The sequence below is a fragment of the Triticum urartu genome, chromosome 6A, assembly GCF_056163025.1.
Source record: "Triticum urartu cultivar PI428250 chromosome 6A, HENAU_Tu73, whole genome shotgun sequence".
NCBI lineage: Eukaryota > Viridiplantae > Streptophyta > Magnoliopsida > Poales > Poaceae > Triticum > Triticum urartu.
The window spans coordinates 504,705,357-504,724,083 of NC_141878.1; the positions used below are offsets into that span (position 1 = coordinate 504,705,357).

General features: G+C 48.1%; 2 protein-coding genes and 1 pseudogene across 3 annotated transcripts; 2 read left to right on the forward strand and 1 right to left on the reverse strand.

Moving 5' to 3' along the window:
- The first annotated feature begins 1,998 nt into the window (after positions 1-1,998).
- On the forward strand, positions 1,999-3,246 carry LOC147965914 (putative F-box protein At1g19160; annotated as a pseudogene).
- A 4,800-nt stretch (positions 3,247-8,046) lies between these two features.
- On the forward strand, positions 8,047-9,779 carry LOC125512479 (putative glycosyltransferase 7). The gene has a single exon (XM_048677571.2). The coding sequence runs from the start codon at positions 8,174-8,176 to the stop codon at positions 9,581-9,583; it is 1,410 nt and encodes a 469-aa protein (XP_048533528.1). The 5' UTR covers positions 8,047-8,173; the 3' UTR covers positions 9,584-9,779.
- A 1,353-nt stretch (positions 9,780-11,132) lies between these two features.
- LOC125530653 (uncharacterized) lies at positions 11,133-15,693 on the reverse strand. 2 transcript variants are annotated; one of them, XM_087528500.1, is made up of 10 exons: positions 14,102-15,693; positions 13,828-13,905; positions 12,797-12,898; positions 12,564-12,665; positions 12,205-12,316; positions 12,011-12,088; positions 11,864-11,897; positions 11,710-11,778; positions 11,531-11,620; positions 11,133-11,428 (listed from the first exon to the last, which is right to left on the reverse strand). In XM_087528500.1, the coding sequence occupies exons 1-9, from the start codon at positions 14,787-14,789 to the stop codon at positions 11,546-11,548; spliced, it is 1,338 nt and encodes a 445-aa protein (XP_087384626.1). In that variant the 5' UTR covers positions 14,790-15,693; the 3' UTR covers positions 11,133-11,428; positions 11,531-11,545. The 2 variants fall into 2 exon arrangements, with proteins under 2 accessions (XP_087384626.1, XP_087384625.1); XM_087528499.1 differs by having other exon boundaries at positions 12,564-12,671; positions 14,102-15,688.
- Positions 15,694-18,727: the final 3,034 nt, after the last annotated feature.

The following is an 18,727-nucleotide window of genomic DNA, read 5'->3' on the forward strand; positions in this document are numbered from 1 at the left end:
ATTTTGCAATTTCTAAAAGTTATACATTTTTGGAATGTTAATTTCATTTTCAAAATCTTCATGTTTAAGAAAATATCACGTGGTACTTATTTTAGAACTATTAGTTATTTTTCCTTTTGCACGTGACCCTTCGAGATGTGAGTTTCTTTTTTGTTTTTAATAATTCTAAAACTTATGCAAATTATTGTGTTAGTAATAAAAATAAAGCTAGAATCTTCTTGTCTTAGAAATAATATGCATAAAATTTTTATTTTAAAACATGTTAATGTGATTTTATAAAATATTTACGTAATATTAAAAATTCATGTAATTAAAATATTTTTAAGTACACAAATGTATGTATAGTTTGAAAATTGTTAATTTAAATTTGAGAATGTATAAAATCCTGGGGGAATACTAGGCCATTGTTTATTTATCACACATATTTTAAAATTTATTTTTATTCAAAAATATATCATTTGAAAAATACATATACTTTATTAAAACACGTGAACACTTTTTACAACTAGAAATACATTTCCTAAAATAATAATCACTTCATATACTATCTGAATATTTTGTAATTTCTACAATAAGAAAAACAACTAGTAACACTCAGCCTTCCAACTTTTTTGTTTATTTCAGTTGTGCACTGACAGGTGAGACCCGATGGTCGTTGAGACGCACACTCTTCATGTCAGTCTTTCCCGACAATGCAAATGGACCCCGCGCCATGCTGCCATGTCTAGTTAGCAATACATACATATCTACACGTGATTTGAACTGTATTTGAACCAAACTACCAAGTTATAAAACCAATTTGAAGTATTTTTCAAGTTCAGACACTAAAATAAACATCGATGGCAAGTTTAGGCACCACTAGTGTTATTATCTCTATTTTTCATCTTAAGATGGGGTGTCACACAGTATATTTTGCATGAAACTTAAAAGAAAACATTTTGCACCCGGTGTCATGTGCACCCGGGTAGCTCAATTTAATTATGAACTGGAACCGAATTTGTCAAATTCGATTGTAGATGTTTTTAACACCCACTACCCAAGGAGACTCCATATCAAGCTAGCTCGCACGGCGAAGGCTCTCGGTAAACGGCATCGGGCAAGTTTTGGTATATTGACATGCACATGGCCGGATGGCGGCTAAATTTCGTGTTTTGATTTTTTTGAGTTGTTTGAGATCTGACCTTCGTTTGCAAAAATTTCAAGATCTGACCCTTTTTCTACAGCCAGGGAATATGGTGGTAGGGTATAGCAGCCTGCCGCCAAGGCCCCCTGGCGGTAAGAAACTTGACCACGTCAGTGCAACGCATCCCTACCGCCACAGGGGATGGCGGTAGCATGTGTAACCCTACCGCCAAGGTGCTTGACGGTAGGTGCGCACACACACTGTGTCTGAAATTTAGAATTTTTTTGTGATATGGCGTGCAACCCTACCGCCAGAGACCTTGGCGGTAGGCTGTTATACCCTACCGTCATGCTCCTTGACGGTAAAAAAAGAGTCAGATCTCAAAAATTTTGTAAACAAGAATTAGATCTCTAACAAACTACTTGAAAAGGGTCAAAACATGAAATTTTGCCCCCAATGGCCGTGGCCTCTGAGATCATTGGTCGACTTGACGTGGCCATGGGACTCTGTTATCCGTACAGAGGATACTTGACGCCTTGTCATACACCTAGATACAACTTGTTTGCTAAATGAAAATTACGACTAACGACTCTACTGGACTCTATAACTCGTTCGTACAAGTCGTACTATTCTGTTTGGATAGGAACAGGTCTCCTTTCAATAAGGCTAGGGTGTACGTATGTGTTTAAAAAGATGAGTGTATGCGCGTGTATACGAGCGCTTGTGTAATGACGTTTAAAAAAAACAAGGCTACAACTAGTCAACAATACAACTCCGAGTCCGGATCCAAACCAGCTCCGCGTGATCCTCATCTCCGAACACCAAACGTATCGCGTATCACGTAGCTGGATCGATCACGAAATCGCGTTCCGGCCGCGCTTTGCCATCTGCAGCTCCAGCTAGCCTCCATGGCCGCACCACCGTGCAAGACGTCGAGGAAGGCACAACAAACGCCGTGCCGCCGCGTGTGCGCCACATTGCCCGAGGAGATCATGGAGGAAATCTTTCTGAGGCTGCCACCCAAATCGGTGGGCCGGTGCCGCTGCCTCTCGCGCGCGTGGGCTGCCGCGCTCTCCCAGGACGCCTTCGTGGACCGCCATCGCCGTCTCGCCAACAGCCGCGGCGGTCTCAAGCTTTTCTTCCTCCACCGCAGGGAGGTACGATCATGGTCACTTGTAGACCGCTCCCTCGCCGCAGCACCCGTAGCCGTCTTCCCGGGTCGCATGCGCACCAGATGCACCTCGCGGTGTCACGGGCTCGTCATCATGTAGAACACCGCGACGGGGATCCACTACGTCTGCAACCCGTCCACAGGCGAGATGACCGCGCTTCCCAGGGTGCGGCCGCATAACAGGATGACAGACGATAGCCTGGGGATCGGCTACGACGCGCGCAGCAAGAAGCACAAGGTGGTGCGTATCTCCTACTCCCACCACAGGGGCTTGGACGGCGCCGATTTCCGCGCGCTTTGTGAGGTCTACGAGATCAACTCCAGGGGCGCCTGGCGACCACCGGCGAGCAGCTCCGCACTGGGCATGGTGAAATTGGACAATACGTCTGTCTTTGCGCAAGGCCACCTATACTGGAAGCGGATCGGGCGACAGAACCCGAGGATAACCTCTTTCTCGCTCTCCGATGAGGCTTTCAAGGCCTTGCCGCCGCCGCCGTCCTGCCATGGTATAGACCAGCTTTACGGGCTGGCGGAGCTCGGGGGACGCCTGTGCCTCTTCGGCACAGCTACCGAACCTGTACAACAACATGACATATGGTTGTTGCGCGACCACGAGGCCGGTGTGTGGGATCTACATTGCCGCGTAGACCTGAATGCGGCGTGGCCGCTGGAGGTCATGCAGTTCTCGATATGCCGGAGCAGTCCCAGCCCACTTGCCTTCATCGGGGATGACCGCCGCATCCTGTTCAGGGTGTACTGCAAGTTGTCAAAAGAGGAAAGATTCAAGAGCGCTTACAAACTGTATGCGTATAACCCTGCGACTGGCAATGCCGAGAGCCTTGGCTTTCTCCCCCACAAGAGCACGCCACCCGAGTTGTATGAGGAAAGTGTCGTCTCCACGGGTAGGCCATTCGAAGACATCGTATCCTCATCCGCGTCTCAAGAGGCCTAGCATCAGATTCTTCTATCACATGCACGAACCATGTTTTCTTTGTTAATTATAGAGCCTGAAACACATAAGGTTCGTCATTAGGACTATACCCTCTGTATTTTCAATTACTTTATATATTAGGTTTGTCCTAAGTCAAACTTTGTAAAGTTTGACCAAATTTATAGGAAACAATATATTTGCGATAGCAAACATATGTGATATGAAAATGTATTCAATAATAATGAAATCATAGATAGATGTTATAATAAATTTTTGTATATGCTGGAACAAAGTACACAAAGTATTAATTAAGACAAAGCTAAAAACAACTTCATGAGTTGGGAGTAATCTCCTGTTATAACAAACTGAGAGAGAAAAGGGAGTTAACAACTCCCACGTAAGGCCAACTTCACCGCGCGACCCTATCCTGCCCGCCCCCTCCGTTTGAGATAAAACGGACGAATAGCGCAGCCCAGCGCACGGCCTCAAACGGACAAATGTCCGGATTTCGTCTGTTTTCGACCCATCCCTGACCCAAACTTGCGCTCGGTTTGGGGTGAAACGGACGCGGGCAGATGGCTTGGACGCACGCCCTTGTCCCCCCCTGGCCCGCCTGTCGGGGACACTAACAGTCCCTCCGCTCCCAAACCCTTCCACCCTCTCTCTCTCTCTCGCCCCGCCCCGCCGCCGGCGCTGCCGCTATTCTCCGGCCGCCTCCTCACCGCGTAGCCTCCGGCCGTCCCTACCAAACCACTTCTCGACATGGCCGCCACCACGCCCGTGCTGTGGCCGTAGTTTTGGCCGCCGATCGGAGGTTTGGCCGTCGACGTCTTTGCCGGCCGCAGAGGGGACAGGACCGCCGGCGACGCAGCACGGCGTCCTCGGCAGCTCCCGACAAGAGCTCCACAGCGGCCAGTAGCCGGCCGGCAACCACCCCTGCTGCGTCGAGGTGATCTTCGCCACCACGCCCGCAAGGTGTTCGGCATTTTGCCCACAAAGGTATGGACAGTGGAGTCGAGTTTTTCTTCCATCACTTTCTTTGTTTATCGGACGATTCGTCGTCGGATGATGAAGATATTGTGGTGGCTGCACTGGTCGTTCACGACCACATTCAACGGCAGCTTCCTCGGTACAGGGGGTCACTCCCTGGCCGTGCTCCCAACCTGAACCGCAACAGGGAGAGAGGGCACGCTCTGCTCTATGCCGATTACTTTGCCAACACCCCGCTCTTCAAGCCGGATAAATTCCGTCGCCGTTTTCGAATGGCAAGGCATGTGTTCAATCGTATCCGAGAGGGAGTGGTTGCTCATGACCCATACTTCGAGTGCAAGACGGATGCCTTTGGCAAGCTTGGATTCTCCTCTTACCAGAAATGCACCGCGGCCATCCGTATGCTTGCATATGGAATTCCAGGCGATCTGGTGGATGAGTATGTGCGTATGAGTGAGACAACATGTCTGATGTCAATGTACAAGTTTTGCCAGGCTGTGATCGAGGTGTTTGGCCCAGAGTACTTGAGGCAGCCAACTGCCGCTGATACAGAGAGATTGTTGGCGACCAACGCAGCTAGAGGCTTTCCAGGCATGCTTGGCAGCATAGATTGTATGCACTGCGAGTGGAAGAACTGTCCATTTGCTTGGCAGGGCCAGTACAAAGGGCATGTCAAGGCGTGCACTGTCATATTAGAAGCGGTGGCATCACAGGATCTTTGGATATGGCATTCTTTCTTCGACATGGCAGGTTCTCACAATGATATCAACGTGCTGCAGCGTTCTCCAGTCTTCGCGAGGCTTGCAGAAGGCCACTCCCCACCTGTCAACTTTGAGATCAACGGCCACCATTACAACAAGGGATACTATCTAGCAGATGGTATATATCCTCAGTGGTCAACTTTTGTGAAGACAATCTCGAAACCCCAAGGTGAGAAGAGAAAGAGATTTACCCAAATGTAAGAGAGTGTTAGAAAGGATGTGGAACGTGCTTTTGGTGTGCTTCAATCCCGGTGGGGTATCGTTCGAAACCCTGCACTGTCATGGGATGAAAGGAAGCTTTGGGAGGTGATGACTGCTTGTGTGATCATGCACAATATGATCGTCGAGGACGAGCGTGATGAGAGTATCTTCGACCAAGGATTTGACTATCAAGGTGAAAATATTGAGCCCCTGCACCAAGACCCGGCCACATTTGAACAGTTTGCTCAATTCCATCGTGAGATGCGTGATTGGCGCTCTCATTTGAATTTTCAAAATGACTTGGTTGAGCACGTGTGGGATCACATTGGCAACCAATAGATGTATTGGTCCATTTTATGTTTAGTCAAGACAATTTCGATTCTTTAGTAAAAATATTTTATTAAAGACAATTTCAATTGGGTTGTAAAATTATTTTAACTTTCAGATAAATATTTGGGTTGTAAACTAGTTTTGATAAAAAAAAATTGGACATTTTTGGCCCTGACGGATAGGATAGGGCAAAAGGATGCGTCTGCGCGATGGGCGCACGGCCACCGCATCCCAGGACACGTCCGGACACGACCCCAAATCACTATCCAAACGGACAGAATCCGGACAAAACAGACGTCCGTTTGAGGTCGCGCGGTGAAGTTGGCCTAAGTGCCCTGATCCGAGGCACCAGACCAACAACTTGGCTTCGGTCTTGCTTCTAAGCATCTGAAAAATATAAAGAGGATTTGGGGTTGTCAGAACGATACAACAGCACACGGCTTACACCTCTAATCAGAACTACCAATCCTAAAGTGGCGCTAAAGACATCCGAAGAATGTCTATCACCACCGACCGTCGTGAAGGCAGTGTCGACGGCACATCCTGCTGCACCATTACGTTGCCCTACTCCTACCTCCTTTGGAGGAACTTTGCACTGCCGAAGGCTTGGTGTCATGCAGCCATGGGCAACCCCTAATGGATTCACCACGACTATGGCTAGTACCTAATCTTTGCAGATGTATTTTTGGTGTTCTAATGTCAAGTCTAAGATCATGTTTAACCTTAATCCTAGGGAGTTAAATCTAACATTATGCACTGCATGTTGTATCTCCCTTTTCATCCTAGACCGGGTTTAGTTTTTTATGTGCAATAAGTAGGGCACATCTAGATGTGCTCTAGACATTTCTTTTTTATATCTCATTGTTAATGTTGATGCACATATATGGTTTTGTTTTGTTACTGGGCGACGTCTACTAATGCTCATGTAAGAGCTGTAAAATTCAGGTTCCCTTGTTGGAGTAGTAGTAATAAGAACTCATTTAGCATATCTGCAGGCCGGAGAAGCATTACTCAGATTGCCAGGCCATTGTTGACAACTAGTCCCACTATATTTATGCTGCAAATAAAGAAGTCTGACCTAGTGCAAATTTTGAGAAGATAGAGAAATTTGATGAAATAGAATTTTCAGCGATTTTGGGGCATCTCCAACGCTATGCATCAAAGGGACGCCCCCAAGTGTCCGCGGACACGTCCGACACGGACATTCTGCCTGGCGCCGGGCATTAAACGCAATATCTTAAAATGTCCCTCAGTTCAAACACTTAAAACATGAAATTCGGATGAAATTTAACCAAGTTCAACATATTATATGCAAACTAACGAAACTTAACGAGTTTAGGAGAAATTAAGCTAAGCTAAACCAATGTGAAAAGAGGAAGTAAGAGGGGCCTTGTTAAAATTTGCCAAATAACAGACAACAAACTTCATAGGCATGGCCTCCGAAGCACCTTGGCCCACCACCGTCATCTAGGCCTAGACCCGGCCACGTAGAACGCGGCTCATTCTGGACCACTTTCTTTCTTTCTTTCTCCATTTTAGCGTGCTGCGAACCAACTCCACCAATCACATGTATGTGCCCGGACAATTTGAGACGTGCGGTTGCACGTGCGGACAAATGAGATTTCAGTGGGCATGTTCGCGCACACTGCTTTTCGGTGGGCATGTTTCCACACACTGCTCGGACACGTCCGCTATGAGGGGTCAAATTAGCCCAATCTGATTAAAGATGCTCTTAGTTGATCTTGTTCACAAATCACAGGTTCGTGTGGTCGGAATCACTGGGGGTGTAGTAGACCAGTGGATCATCGACGCTCAAGTTCCGGGCTTTTGGGCTTTCTACCGAGACGGCATGCATGAGCATGAATGGTTCAAGATGCTCTCTCTGCACGCGCAAAATTCTGCTCTCATGTACTCGTATTTCTGTCTGAGCACGCAGATGCAGTCCATGGCCAAGGCTGCTCGGCAGGCAGTCACAGTGGCCACAGAAAGCCGGAATCTCGTCGTGCACTGGCGACGGCGCATGCAGCACAACACTTGGCAAGCCAGCCACCCCGCCGTCCGGAGCCGCGTGCGCTCGCTCAGTTGCTTGCTTGCTGCCACACACGATTTACCATGCATGCCACTCTTCCCCTTTCCCTTTCCATCCCCCGTTCTTCTCTGTGTGCAAGATGGATGGATTGCTTCCTTCAGTTACGAATTCAGAACTACGGTTTACGTACAAAAAAGGTTGCAAAAGTAGATCGAGGACATGAAAGTATCTTTCCGTCGAGGCACGTTGGTTAAGGCAAGACGAGGCAACAAGTCAAGCGATCTTGTTGTGCCCGGCCGTGGAGCCAGCCAGCCAGGTCACCGCCGGGCGCCGGCCGTCACCTTTTGGCTGTTAGTCTGGGTTTGTTATGCATGAAACAAACCAAATTCTGCCTGTCATTTCCTTCCCCTCTCTCGCTCATGAAAAAGGGTCGTAATCTTCGATCCAAAGCGGCGGATGCTTGCGACGGTGCCCTCTTCCATCTGCTATCCAGCACGCCTCCATCGTTTGGAGTTGATCGAGTTTGGACGCACGCCGCCCAATCCCGCACCGCACCGCACCGCAGGCACGCTGTACGTGCCACCGGCTAAACGACTCGCGGCGCGGCTTTATATGCTCCGTATGCGCTCGCCTCACGATGCCAGCCAGCCAGGACGCGCCATGCATGCCATCGCGGCGCCTGCGTTGCGCTAGAAGTACAGCGCCCCGAGACGGCAGACGGCACCGGGCTGCTCTGGTTCGCATCACTGGCACTGGCACCGGCATGGTGCGCTCCCTGCTCGGCGACGCGCTCCTCTTCTCCGCCGGCGCCGCGGTGGGCGCCGTGCTGCTGCTCACGCTGGCATCGCCGTTCACTCCGCCCGCCGTCCTGCTGGCAAGACGGTCCTCGTCCGCTGGTGATCGTGGTGCCAGTGGGCGCACGTTCTACGACGACCCGGAGGTGACGTACACCGTGGACCGTCCCATCACGGGGTGGGACGAGAAGCGCGCCCAGTGGCTCCGCGCGCACCCGGAGCTGGCCGGCGGCGGCGGCGAGGGGCGCGTCCTGATGGTGTCCGGCTCGCAGCCGACGCCGTGCCGCTCCCCCACGGGCGACCACGTGCTGACGCGGCTCCTCAAGAACAAGGCGGACTACTGCCGCCTCAACGGCGTGCAGCTGCTGTACAACACGGCGCTGCTCCGCCCGTCCATGGACCGGTACTGGGCCAAGATCCCGCTGATCCGGGCCGCCATGGTGGCGCACCCGGAGGCGGAGTGGGTCTGGTGGGTGGACTCGGACGCCGTGCTCACCGACATGGACTTCCGCCTCCCGCTGCGCCGGTACCGGGGCCACAACTTCGTCGTCAACGGCTGGCCGAGCCTCGTGTACGACGAGGCGAGCCCGTCGTGGACGGGCCTCAACGCCGGCGTGTTCCTCGTGCGCAACTGCCAGTGGTCGCTCGACTTCATGGACGCCTGGGCCGCCATGGGGCCCGACTCGCCGGACTACCGCCGGTGGGGCGCCGTGCTCACGTCCACGTTCAGGGACAAGGTGTTCAACGAGTCGGACGACCAGTCGGCGCTGGTGTACATGCTGCAGCACAAGGGCAGCCCGTGGCGGGGCAAGGTGTTCCTGGAGAACGACTACTACTTCCAGGGCTACTGGGTGGAGATCGTGGGGCGGCTCGGCGACATCGCGGCGCGGTACGAGGCCATGGAGCGGCGGGCGCCGGCGGCGGCGCTGCTGCGGAGGCGGCACGCGGCGAGCTGGGACCACGCGGCGCACGCGGCGGCGAGGGAGGCGGCGCTGGCGGGCGCGGGGCTCGCGGAGAGCGGCGTGCGCGGGTGGAGGCGGCCGTTCGTGACGCACTTCACGGGGTGCCAGCCCTGCAGCGGCGACCGGAACCGGGACTACTCCGGGGACAGCTGCGGCGACGGAATGCGGCGCGCGCTCAACTTCGCCGACGACCAGGTGCTGAGGGGCTACGGGTTCCGGCACGCCGGCCCGCTCAGCGACGACGTGCGGCCGCTGCCGTTCGATTACCCCGCGGCGGCCGGGAGGCGCTGACAACCGAACGGGCGGGGCGGCGGCGAGTCGGTTGAGTTTTGTCTTGTGCGTGGCTGCTCGCTGTCGCTGGTGGGTTTAGCAACGAAAGTCATGTACTTCAGCCGTGGGGTTGAGTACATTTGATGTCTGCCGTTATCCATTTTCTTGTACCAATAAAAAGTTGCACAGTAACTGTCAAAAAAAGTTGGACAGTACACACCAGGCCGTTCGAGGGTTTATGCAGTGCTAGTACTAGCAAAGCAGTTTCCTTCCACAAGAAAGAAGAGAACTAAAAATTAGAACCAGGGATATTTGATAGTTTTGGACAGCAGATTCTCACAGAAAAAATATCAAAACCGAAATGAACTATTAGAAATCAGCTTTGCCAGTGAAGCTAAATCTAGTTCCAAGCCATTTTCAATGCAATTGGCTGAAGTATGTCCAGACGTACTTCAGTGGCAATCAAATTGGTTGTAAAACTCATAAGGATCCACTTTACGAAGATCCCATTGTGTTCCAAAAGCTCGTAATCTTCTTCTCTGCTAATAAAACCTACTCCTTCAACTCGCTCTAAAGAAATTGGATTATGTGTAATAAGTTGTTCATATTCAACAACCCTACATAAGAAATAAAAAGTTGCACAGTAACTGTCAAAAGAATAAGTTGCACGGTAAACACCACTCCGTTTTTGTAGTCTTCGAGGGTTTATGCAGTGCTAGTACTAGCAAAGCAGTTTCCTTCCAGAAGAAAGAAAAGAACTAAAAATTAGAACCAAGGATATTCGATAGTTTTAGACAGCAGATTCTGATAGAAAAAATATCAAAAAATGAAACAAACTATTAGAAATCAGCTTTGCCAGTGAAGCTAAATCTAGTTCCGAGTCATTTTCAATGCAATTGGCTGAAGCATGTCCAGACGTACTTCAGTGGCAATCGACGGGTGATTCAAAGCCAATTGAAACTGAAACAAACAGGTCAGAGAAAGGACTCAAATCAATGCAGAACTAAGAAAACAGGGATGTCCTCAAAGGAGAATTTTCTTAGCGGTTCAAATGGCCCTATGCGCGCCCAAGCAAACTTTGATCACCTACCAGTCTCTGCAAGCAGCAGATATATCTAAACGCACCCAAAAAAAACAAGTGAAGGGTGAAAAATAAAACAAATGTTAGTAAACAAAATAGGTTTTGTGTTGGATTCCTAAGAGCAAAATAGGTTGCTTTGATGTATAGGATTCTCAAAACACAGGAATAGAACAAACACATGATTTACAAAGCTACAGGAATAACAATGTATGGAACATTCCTAAGGATCTAAATCCTCAGTCCTATAAGATTCCTTTGAAAGGAGCCCTAAAACTGCAGAAACTACAAATTCAAATCAAATACTCCCTCTGTTCCAAAATAGGTGAGTAGGTTTTATGTAGGATTGCTAATCGTTCCAGCTAAAACCGATGAACCTACAAATTCATTCTGCCCTACCAGAGCTGCCGTCTACAGAAAACCCAAACTAGAAGTAAAAAGCTGCACCCAGAAGAGATACGATTCACAGAGAAGTAAACAGACAAGCAGAAATGCAGAAACACACAGGCCGCAACAACAATATTCATCGTTCAGGCGTGCCAGACCATCGGGCATAACTTGGCAATTCAGAGTACATCACCTCAACAACTAGCTAAACCGGCAGCTAGACACAAGCTAGTTTCCAAAAGTCAAAGTTCAACCAGCCAGACCTAGAGCTGGCACACTTGTGCACAGCACGGTTTACATACACACAACTTGATTTCGGCCCTCGAAAGAAAGAGCTCGATTTCGGTGAACAACCATACACCACAGAGACCCCAGTTACGGATCCTTCATTGCCTGATCAGCTGCATATATGGTTAAGTTTAAGACCCATTCAGAAATTTAGATCATAAAGAAAGGCGAGCGGTCAGGAAGAGGTGTGGTTCAAAGATTCGCCCCAGGATTACCTGTGTAGCTGAGGTTCACTTGGAGACTTTTATGTTAGCGAGGGCAGCAAGAGCCTCCACGATCTTGCCTTCATTGATGGACCTAGTAGCCTGTGCAAAGAAATTTGGATTTTGCAGGACTGAGTTCCTGGTAAAATATGAAATGGCATATATCCCAAATGTCAGCAAAAGACACTGACCTTGAGAGATGGTATCAGTGCATAAACCTCTTCGATGGTCTCAGGCCCAATGTTCGCTATCATGCATATCTGTTACAGGTACAACAAACCATTTTATGTTTGAGATGAGGGAAATGAGATACAAGAAGGTGAGAGGAAAAGAAGGCTTACGAACCTCGCCATCATTAACACCATAGTCTTTAAGAGGTCTGCAGCTACGAATCAAGGAAAATAACTACAAAGTGGTTGCTTGGCGAAACAATTTAACTGCGTAACCACAATGCAATCTCTAATATTAGTTCTTAACCAAAACAAAGGATACTCCAGAATTTCTTTCACCGACTTCGCAGAGGTGAAGTGATTTCCTTCTTTTGCATATTGAAAGGCCTTGTCAAACGACCTGCCGGTGCAAGAAGAAAAGATTAAACATGGAGTCACACAAGCTAACAGACTGGAACACCACATAAACAATTATTAGCGGAACATAACAGAATTAAAACAAGAGATATTCCTTACTCGGGAATTTTTATAGTCGGATCCTCTGATAAGATAGCCATATGTCCTTGAATTTTCTGCAACATTTCTGCTGCTTCACAGTTCGATAACAATATAGAATTTGGAGGCATATCTGCAACCAATTGTTATGCAGAAATCAGCTTGCCTTTTTTACGTTTAGACAGAAGGGACGTTTGAAAATCATAATATAAGATGTGTGCCCGTTTCAAATGATGTAAAACTAACAATCTCATTATACGGAACTTCTCAAGTAAAGAACCTACTGAAATTCCATAAACTACCGAACTTTAACTACTATTAAGGTTACTATGAAATAAGCTTCTAGAAAAATAGAGGATATTTCAATGGAAGAAACTGACCGAGCTGAAGCTTTAGTTCTGCATCAGACATTGCAGGCTTTGCATTTGATGCGGAGCCCTTCCCGCCTTTCCCAGCACAAAATGCCTCCCCTCCTTTGCTACCTTCTCCTATGAGAACATAATACATGAAAGACACAGAAAGACAATCTATTGTGTAACTAGAACTTTCAGTTTTATCGGCAACTCTTGAATGGATGAATGTATAGCAAAAGTACAAAACGATGCATCCATACCATTAGAAAAGGATGAAGCCTTTCCACCAGTTTTTAGGCTATCAGATGAAGCTTTCCCATTTGACTTGGAGTGTGTGGGGGGAGCCTCTTCTTCGAAAAAATCTAAATACAGGCAGTGATATATGAGGTTCTTGTATATTTTCAACTATATATCAATACAGTACTCACATTGACTTATTCGGTTTCATTCAACTATCCGGTAAATTTTAGTGCTTATTTATGTACTGTGATCAGATATTCTGCCCTATCTAATACTGCAATAGTTACAGTGTAAGCAGCTCAATGATTACCATTTGTTATGCACAGCCATAAATTGGGGAAACAAAACAAACAGTGTCTTGCCTTCAACTACAAACGATATGAAGTGCCCTTTCACACTCAATGTAATGGTAAATAACATCAACTATGAGCAAATAGTCAACGAATCATCTGCAAATAAAACCAAAGGGGAACCACAAACATGGTATATAATTCTCTTCCGACATTTTTTTTCTGTAGTATTTGATCAATCCTATGAAGGCTGCCAAGATATGGATTTGGGGAGCGTAGAAGGTTGCGGGAATCTTCTAGTTAAATCATTCTTTAATCTTTACTGGAACAAAAAGTATCATTTAAAGTTTTCAAACAGAAAAGTTTACTACCTTCTTGCTAAAGATGCCCTAAGCCCTAGGGTAGCAGGGTACAACCGTACAAATGGAATTTTCTTGACAGTGATAAATAAAACACAATGATCATATCAGACAGATAGCTCGTAACGTGCTAGCAGACACAAGTGATATTCTTTAATTCTTATAACAAAAGCAAATACCAAAGGATTTTCTCATGGAGCAGAGCTGTGATAAGTGTAGTAAAACTAGATTTAAGTAGAACAGCGGTGTGAACACATGTGACTTGGCATGCCCAGACCAAGTAGCCAGACATAAAACATATCATAAGAAGGATAATGTGAGTTGAAAATAAAAAGGATTTAGTCCAATAAATAAACTGTTGCCTGGAAAATGTTTAATGACAAGATTGGGCAATATTATTACCATCAGAATCAGAATCAGAATCAGAATCAGAAAGGTGAATAACATCATTAGAATTGTTCTGCCTTCCGTTCGGTGCTCCTGCAAGAATAAAACAGGTAAGAAATCTGTCAAACTCTAAACTTGCCTTCGAAAGCTCAACTTCTCAAAAAACACAGCATTCATTTTGATGAAGCTGTAAAATCATCAATCATCATATAGCAGGATCACACAACTGAACAAAAAAAACATACCATAAAAGCCTTAGATTAAAAACTTCCCTGTCAGACATAAATACCTTTATTCTGTTCAGGTTTGGCACCTGCAACGGTGCGGGGGTTGTCGCTCCGGTTTGGCATGGCAAAGGATATTACTGGGCGGGGCATGGAATGTCGAATATCCTGCGCGTTCTGATGGTAGCGGCCGTGCGAGACGGCGCTGGGGTTGGCGCTCAGGTTCAGGTTTGTGTTTGGGTTAAGTGTGTGGATGGAGTTGCCTGAGCTGGCCATGGGAGATTGGCGATCCTGCAGGCGGCCCAAGGCGGCTCTGAGGTTAACATTCAGGTTCAGGTCTCGCCTGTAGGAGTTGAGGTGTCGGAGATCCTGCGGGTAGTGAAGGTAGCTGCCGGGCAAGGCGGCGCTAGGGTTTGCATTTAGATCTGGAATGGAGAAGGAGCGGTACATGGGGAAGGAGATGGCTGGGCGGTGCATGGGGAAGGAGATCGCTGGGCGGTGCATGGGGAAGGAGATGGGTGGGCGGGGCATAGGGGGATGAAGATCCTGCGTGTGGTGGAGGTAGGGGCCGCCGTGAAAGGGAGAGGTGGCCGAGGGGTGGGAGTAAGGGCCGAACGGCGGCGGCGGGCCGCCGGCGGCAGGGAACGTGGGCGCAGCGGTAGGAGGCGAACCGAAGAGAATACCCATGTCGAAGGGAGGATCGGGGTTGTTAGTGTTCGGATTAGGGTTAAGGTTTCTGGCAGGAGGCGCCATGGGAGGCGGCGGCGGAGTAGATCTGGAGAAGAGGGGAAGAGGAGGAAAGTTGGAGGTGGGATGAACCGGAAATGGAGGTCAATAACTCAATATATAGGCGGTGGTTGTTTTGTTGCTGTCGTGCCCCGCAATTTCACTTTATTTGCGCCCCGCAATTTCACTTTATTTTGACTTAAGCCTCTCAGTTCCAAACAAGTTGCGGTAGGCTAGAGTTGAAACCGATAAGATCTCGAAACCAAGTCATGGTTCTGCCACATGGATAGCTAACTTCCACGCACCCATGCCCATGGCTAGTTCTTTGGTGATAGTGCTGCTAAATATTGCTATTTTAAATTAATTCCAAAAACACCCAGTACAATATGCAGACTTGATACATGTACATCACTCCATTCCACGCATTTCAACAAGACAACAAGGTTGTGGTGTGTGTCACTAAGATGCTGCGAAATAGATAACCTATTACTTCAAATAAGCAAGGGATAAATCATCATGTTCTCCAAAGTAGTATATTCTTGAGAGAAAATTTACGGCATGTCGTAAGCCGTTCTAACACAGGTACGAAAAAACGCTAACTATCACAGAACCACGAGCATATCACACATGTGATATTTCAGAATAGGCATATACCTCAGTTTCTAGTTTAGTTCTACATTTGATACAAGGATTTTCCTTCACCAAAATAGTGAAGGTTGGATTAACTAAGGGGTTGCTTGGTTCCCAGCCACACTTTGCCACATATCAAGTTAGGCAAGTTTGACCAGGTTAGGTGTGTGTTTGGTTCTAGCCACACCTAAGGCAAGATTCTTTTTATTCAATATAAGTCCACATGTCATACACACAAAAAGTGTGGCAAAATTCCCCTGGGCAATCCAAAGTGAGGCTAAGAATTTGAGCACCTAAGCTAAGGCAATTAGTTACCAACCAAACATGCCCTACATGCAGCCGGCCTTCCTCTGCAGAGCAGAAAAAAAAAAGACAACACACCAAGATGCTCAAGCATGGAATTTAAATATACAGACCAAGCTTATGTGCTTAACTGCGCCAAAATCAACAAAAATTCTTCCAAGGAACGCATGCAAGACATATCCACGGATATTCGCTCTCTTGTTGAAGGGAAGGACCATTCGTTAGACTAAAACCCTTAGGAATCGCTAAATTTAGCAATGCACTTGTGCATAAACACAAATAATCCATTTAGTGTTACCTTATTCACAGGCAAGCAGACCCAAAACCTATTAGGCTGCTAGTGATTCCACAATGCCCAGCAACGTTTAATGCTTTGTCATTTTGAGCAAGCTGTGTCACGATCAACTCAATTATCTACCTTTCCAGCTTTCCTTCAGACACCAAATTGTAAGAACCCACCCACATATGAGTGACACAACCAGTAGCAAAGTTGTTAAGATTTAATTTGGTAACAAATATTAGCCAGATGTATTTCTATAAGCACACATAACAGATAATCCAATCCAATTCTACGATCCAAAGGGCATTGTCAGGAAAAAAATCTTAAGGACTGGAACCCTTCTCAAAAGTCATACAGTCGAAAGAGGCCCTGAACAAACAGCTCTGTTTTGTCGTGGATATATCACACCCATAACAAAATCCAACCAAAACCACATGATAAACAACCAAATCATAATCCCTCGCACCGATCAAGTTGGATCTAAACCATCTCCAATAGCCAAAATTCATATCCTATCGATGCCCACCCGCCAGGGCACCAGTACCGTGACAACAAAACCCTCGGCGTTCTGTAAACCCTAATCCTTGGCCATTCGCATCGGATCCTACTCGATAGACGCGAAGATCCCCGCATCCACCGGGTTTTATCCGGTGAATGTCGCGTTGGTCGAGGATTGAGACGACATCGACGCAAAAAAAAAAAATACAGGGAAAGGGGGGATAAAACGAAGGGTAGGACCCTTTCCCTCCCCTGTTCGCCATTGCGGAGGAGAAGGCGGTGGTGATCAGGAGGCGCCTGCCGGAGTCGGTCGCGTCGCTCTCCGCACCGACGCCGCACGCGCCCCGCAGCTCACTGCTCGCTGTCGCTGGCGAGGAGACGGAGAGTGAGAGTACGGCCTGCCTCTGCCCGGATGTATTGACGGATTTATAAAGTTGGGCTGGGGAGTTTTGTTTTTTGGCAAAGTTGGGCTGGGGAATTTTATTTTTTTTTTGATAAAGTTGGCCTGGGGAGTGATATAGAGAGGCTCTGCAGTCGGGCCTGGGCTCAGGTGGACTATGGGCCCATGAGTCAATGTTCTGCAGTCCGGACGAGGGCCAATTTCAACAAAATACAATTGTCTCCAAAAAAAAATACAACCATGCTCGGATACATGATGATGCAAGCGCCACCGACTGGTGCCCAACCGGAGGATCCGCAGCGCCTCGTCAAGAGACCCATTCCCTCTCATAAGCTCACAGCCTCACAGGTGCGGTAATTTTCAACAAATTGCTCCGTCAAAACTACACAAAAAACACCACGACAACAAGGGAAGAAAAGGTGTGTGCATAGGGGCCATGGACTTGCCGGAAGCTGGGGGTGCACCGAAGTTAGGGCAGGAGTGCGACTTGGGGCTGCGTGATCGGTCGTCGGCTTAGGGGATCTCTCTTATTGAAGCATTCTATGGACAGAAGAGAGAGCATGAGAGTATCTACAATCACAAGTACCAAATTCTATCTGCGTCTGGGCGTGTCTGCGGACAATGATTGATCAGCATGCAAAAAATCGATTTCACAACTGTATATCTCATTTTCAAATTATCAAATCCATACAATTACATGGCATGTAAATTTAATCTAAATTTTCGTCGGTAATCGTTGACAATGACATGTACATAGGGTAGGGTCATATGTCTGTCCTAGACGCCCTACCCAAGGATGCTACCCTAGAGTCAAGAATATTCAAAGGACAACAGAAGATATCGACTGAAATCACCTTGGAATGCAATCCACTCGACCATTTATCTCACTCAGATACCCCAATTCCATTCGACCAAGATAGAGTCACTCGACCGTACGGAGAATCACTCGGAGTACAGAAGATCTAAAACCATCTCTAGATGGCAACGGTCAGACGTTCACTCCCTAGTCTTAAAGGTCATTAATAGTCATTATAGCGGGCGTTACCAGTAATGTCTCTCTCTTAACCTACATTAAACCTTGTGTAACTAAGGCCTGTGAAGGGGTGGCGCACTCTATATAAGCCACCCTCCCCTCTAGCACAAGGGTTCGCACCCCCTGTAACTTTCACACACAGTCCAGTCGACCAAGCCTCCGGACACCGAGACGTAGGGCTATTACTTCTTCTGAGAAGGGCCTGAACTCGTAAATTTTGCGTGCACAACCTTGCCGTAGCTAGGGCCTTGCCTCCTCCTACGTACCCCTATTCTTATTGCCAGACTTGCTCCCACGACAGTTGGCGCCCACCGTGGGGCCGGCGTCTTAGCGACTTCCGGTAAGATTGCAGTTTTTTCCGATTTTCATCAACATGGTTTCCGGTGATGGTTTGGCTTTGGGCCGCAAGATCCGTCTCGGCGCGCTCATTTTCGTCGCCGACGACTCCACCTGGATCCAAGACCCCTCGACGTTGAGGCCCTTCCCGTCCGCGGGGCGGCGCACTTCCGAGCGAGTGCTTGCGGCGTCCTATTGCGGCAGCCGTCGACCAAGTATCAATCGGCTCCCGTGTCATCCACTTTCCGCGATGTACGCCACCGCAAGCGATCCAGTCGGTCGCGGCTTCAGCGGTGGGTGAAGCATGCGGTGACTCGACAGACAGCCGCCCCTCAAGTTGCGGCAATCGAGCCCGACGAATCTCTCTACGGACCATTCGACTGGTTCCGCAGAGACTCTTTCCGAGTGCGGAAGCAGCGACCCTGCGGCGGAAGTCCTCATGGTCGACACGCCGCGCAGCCCACCTGGGTTCCGTCGCGGTGGTG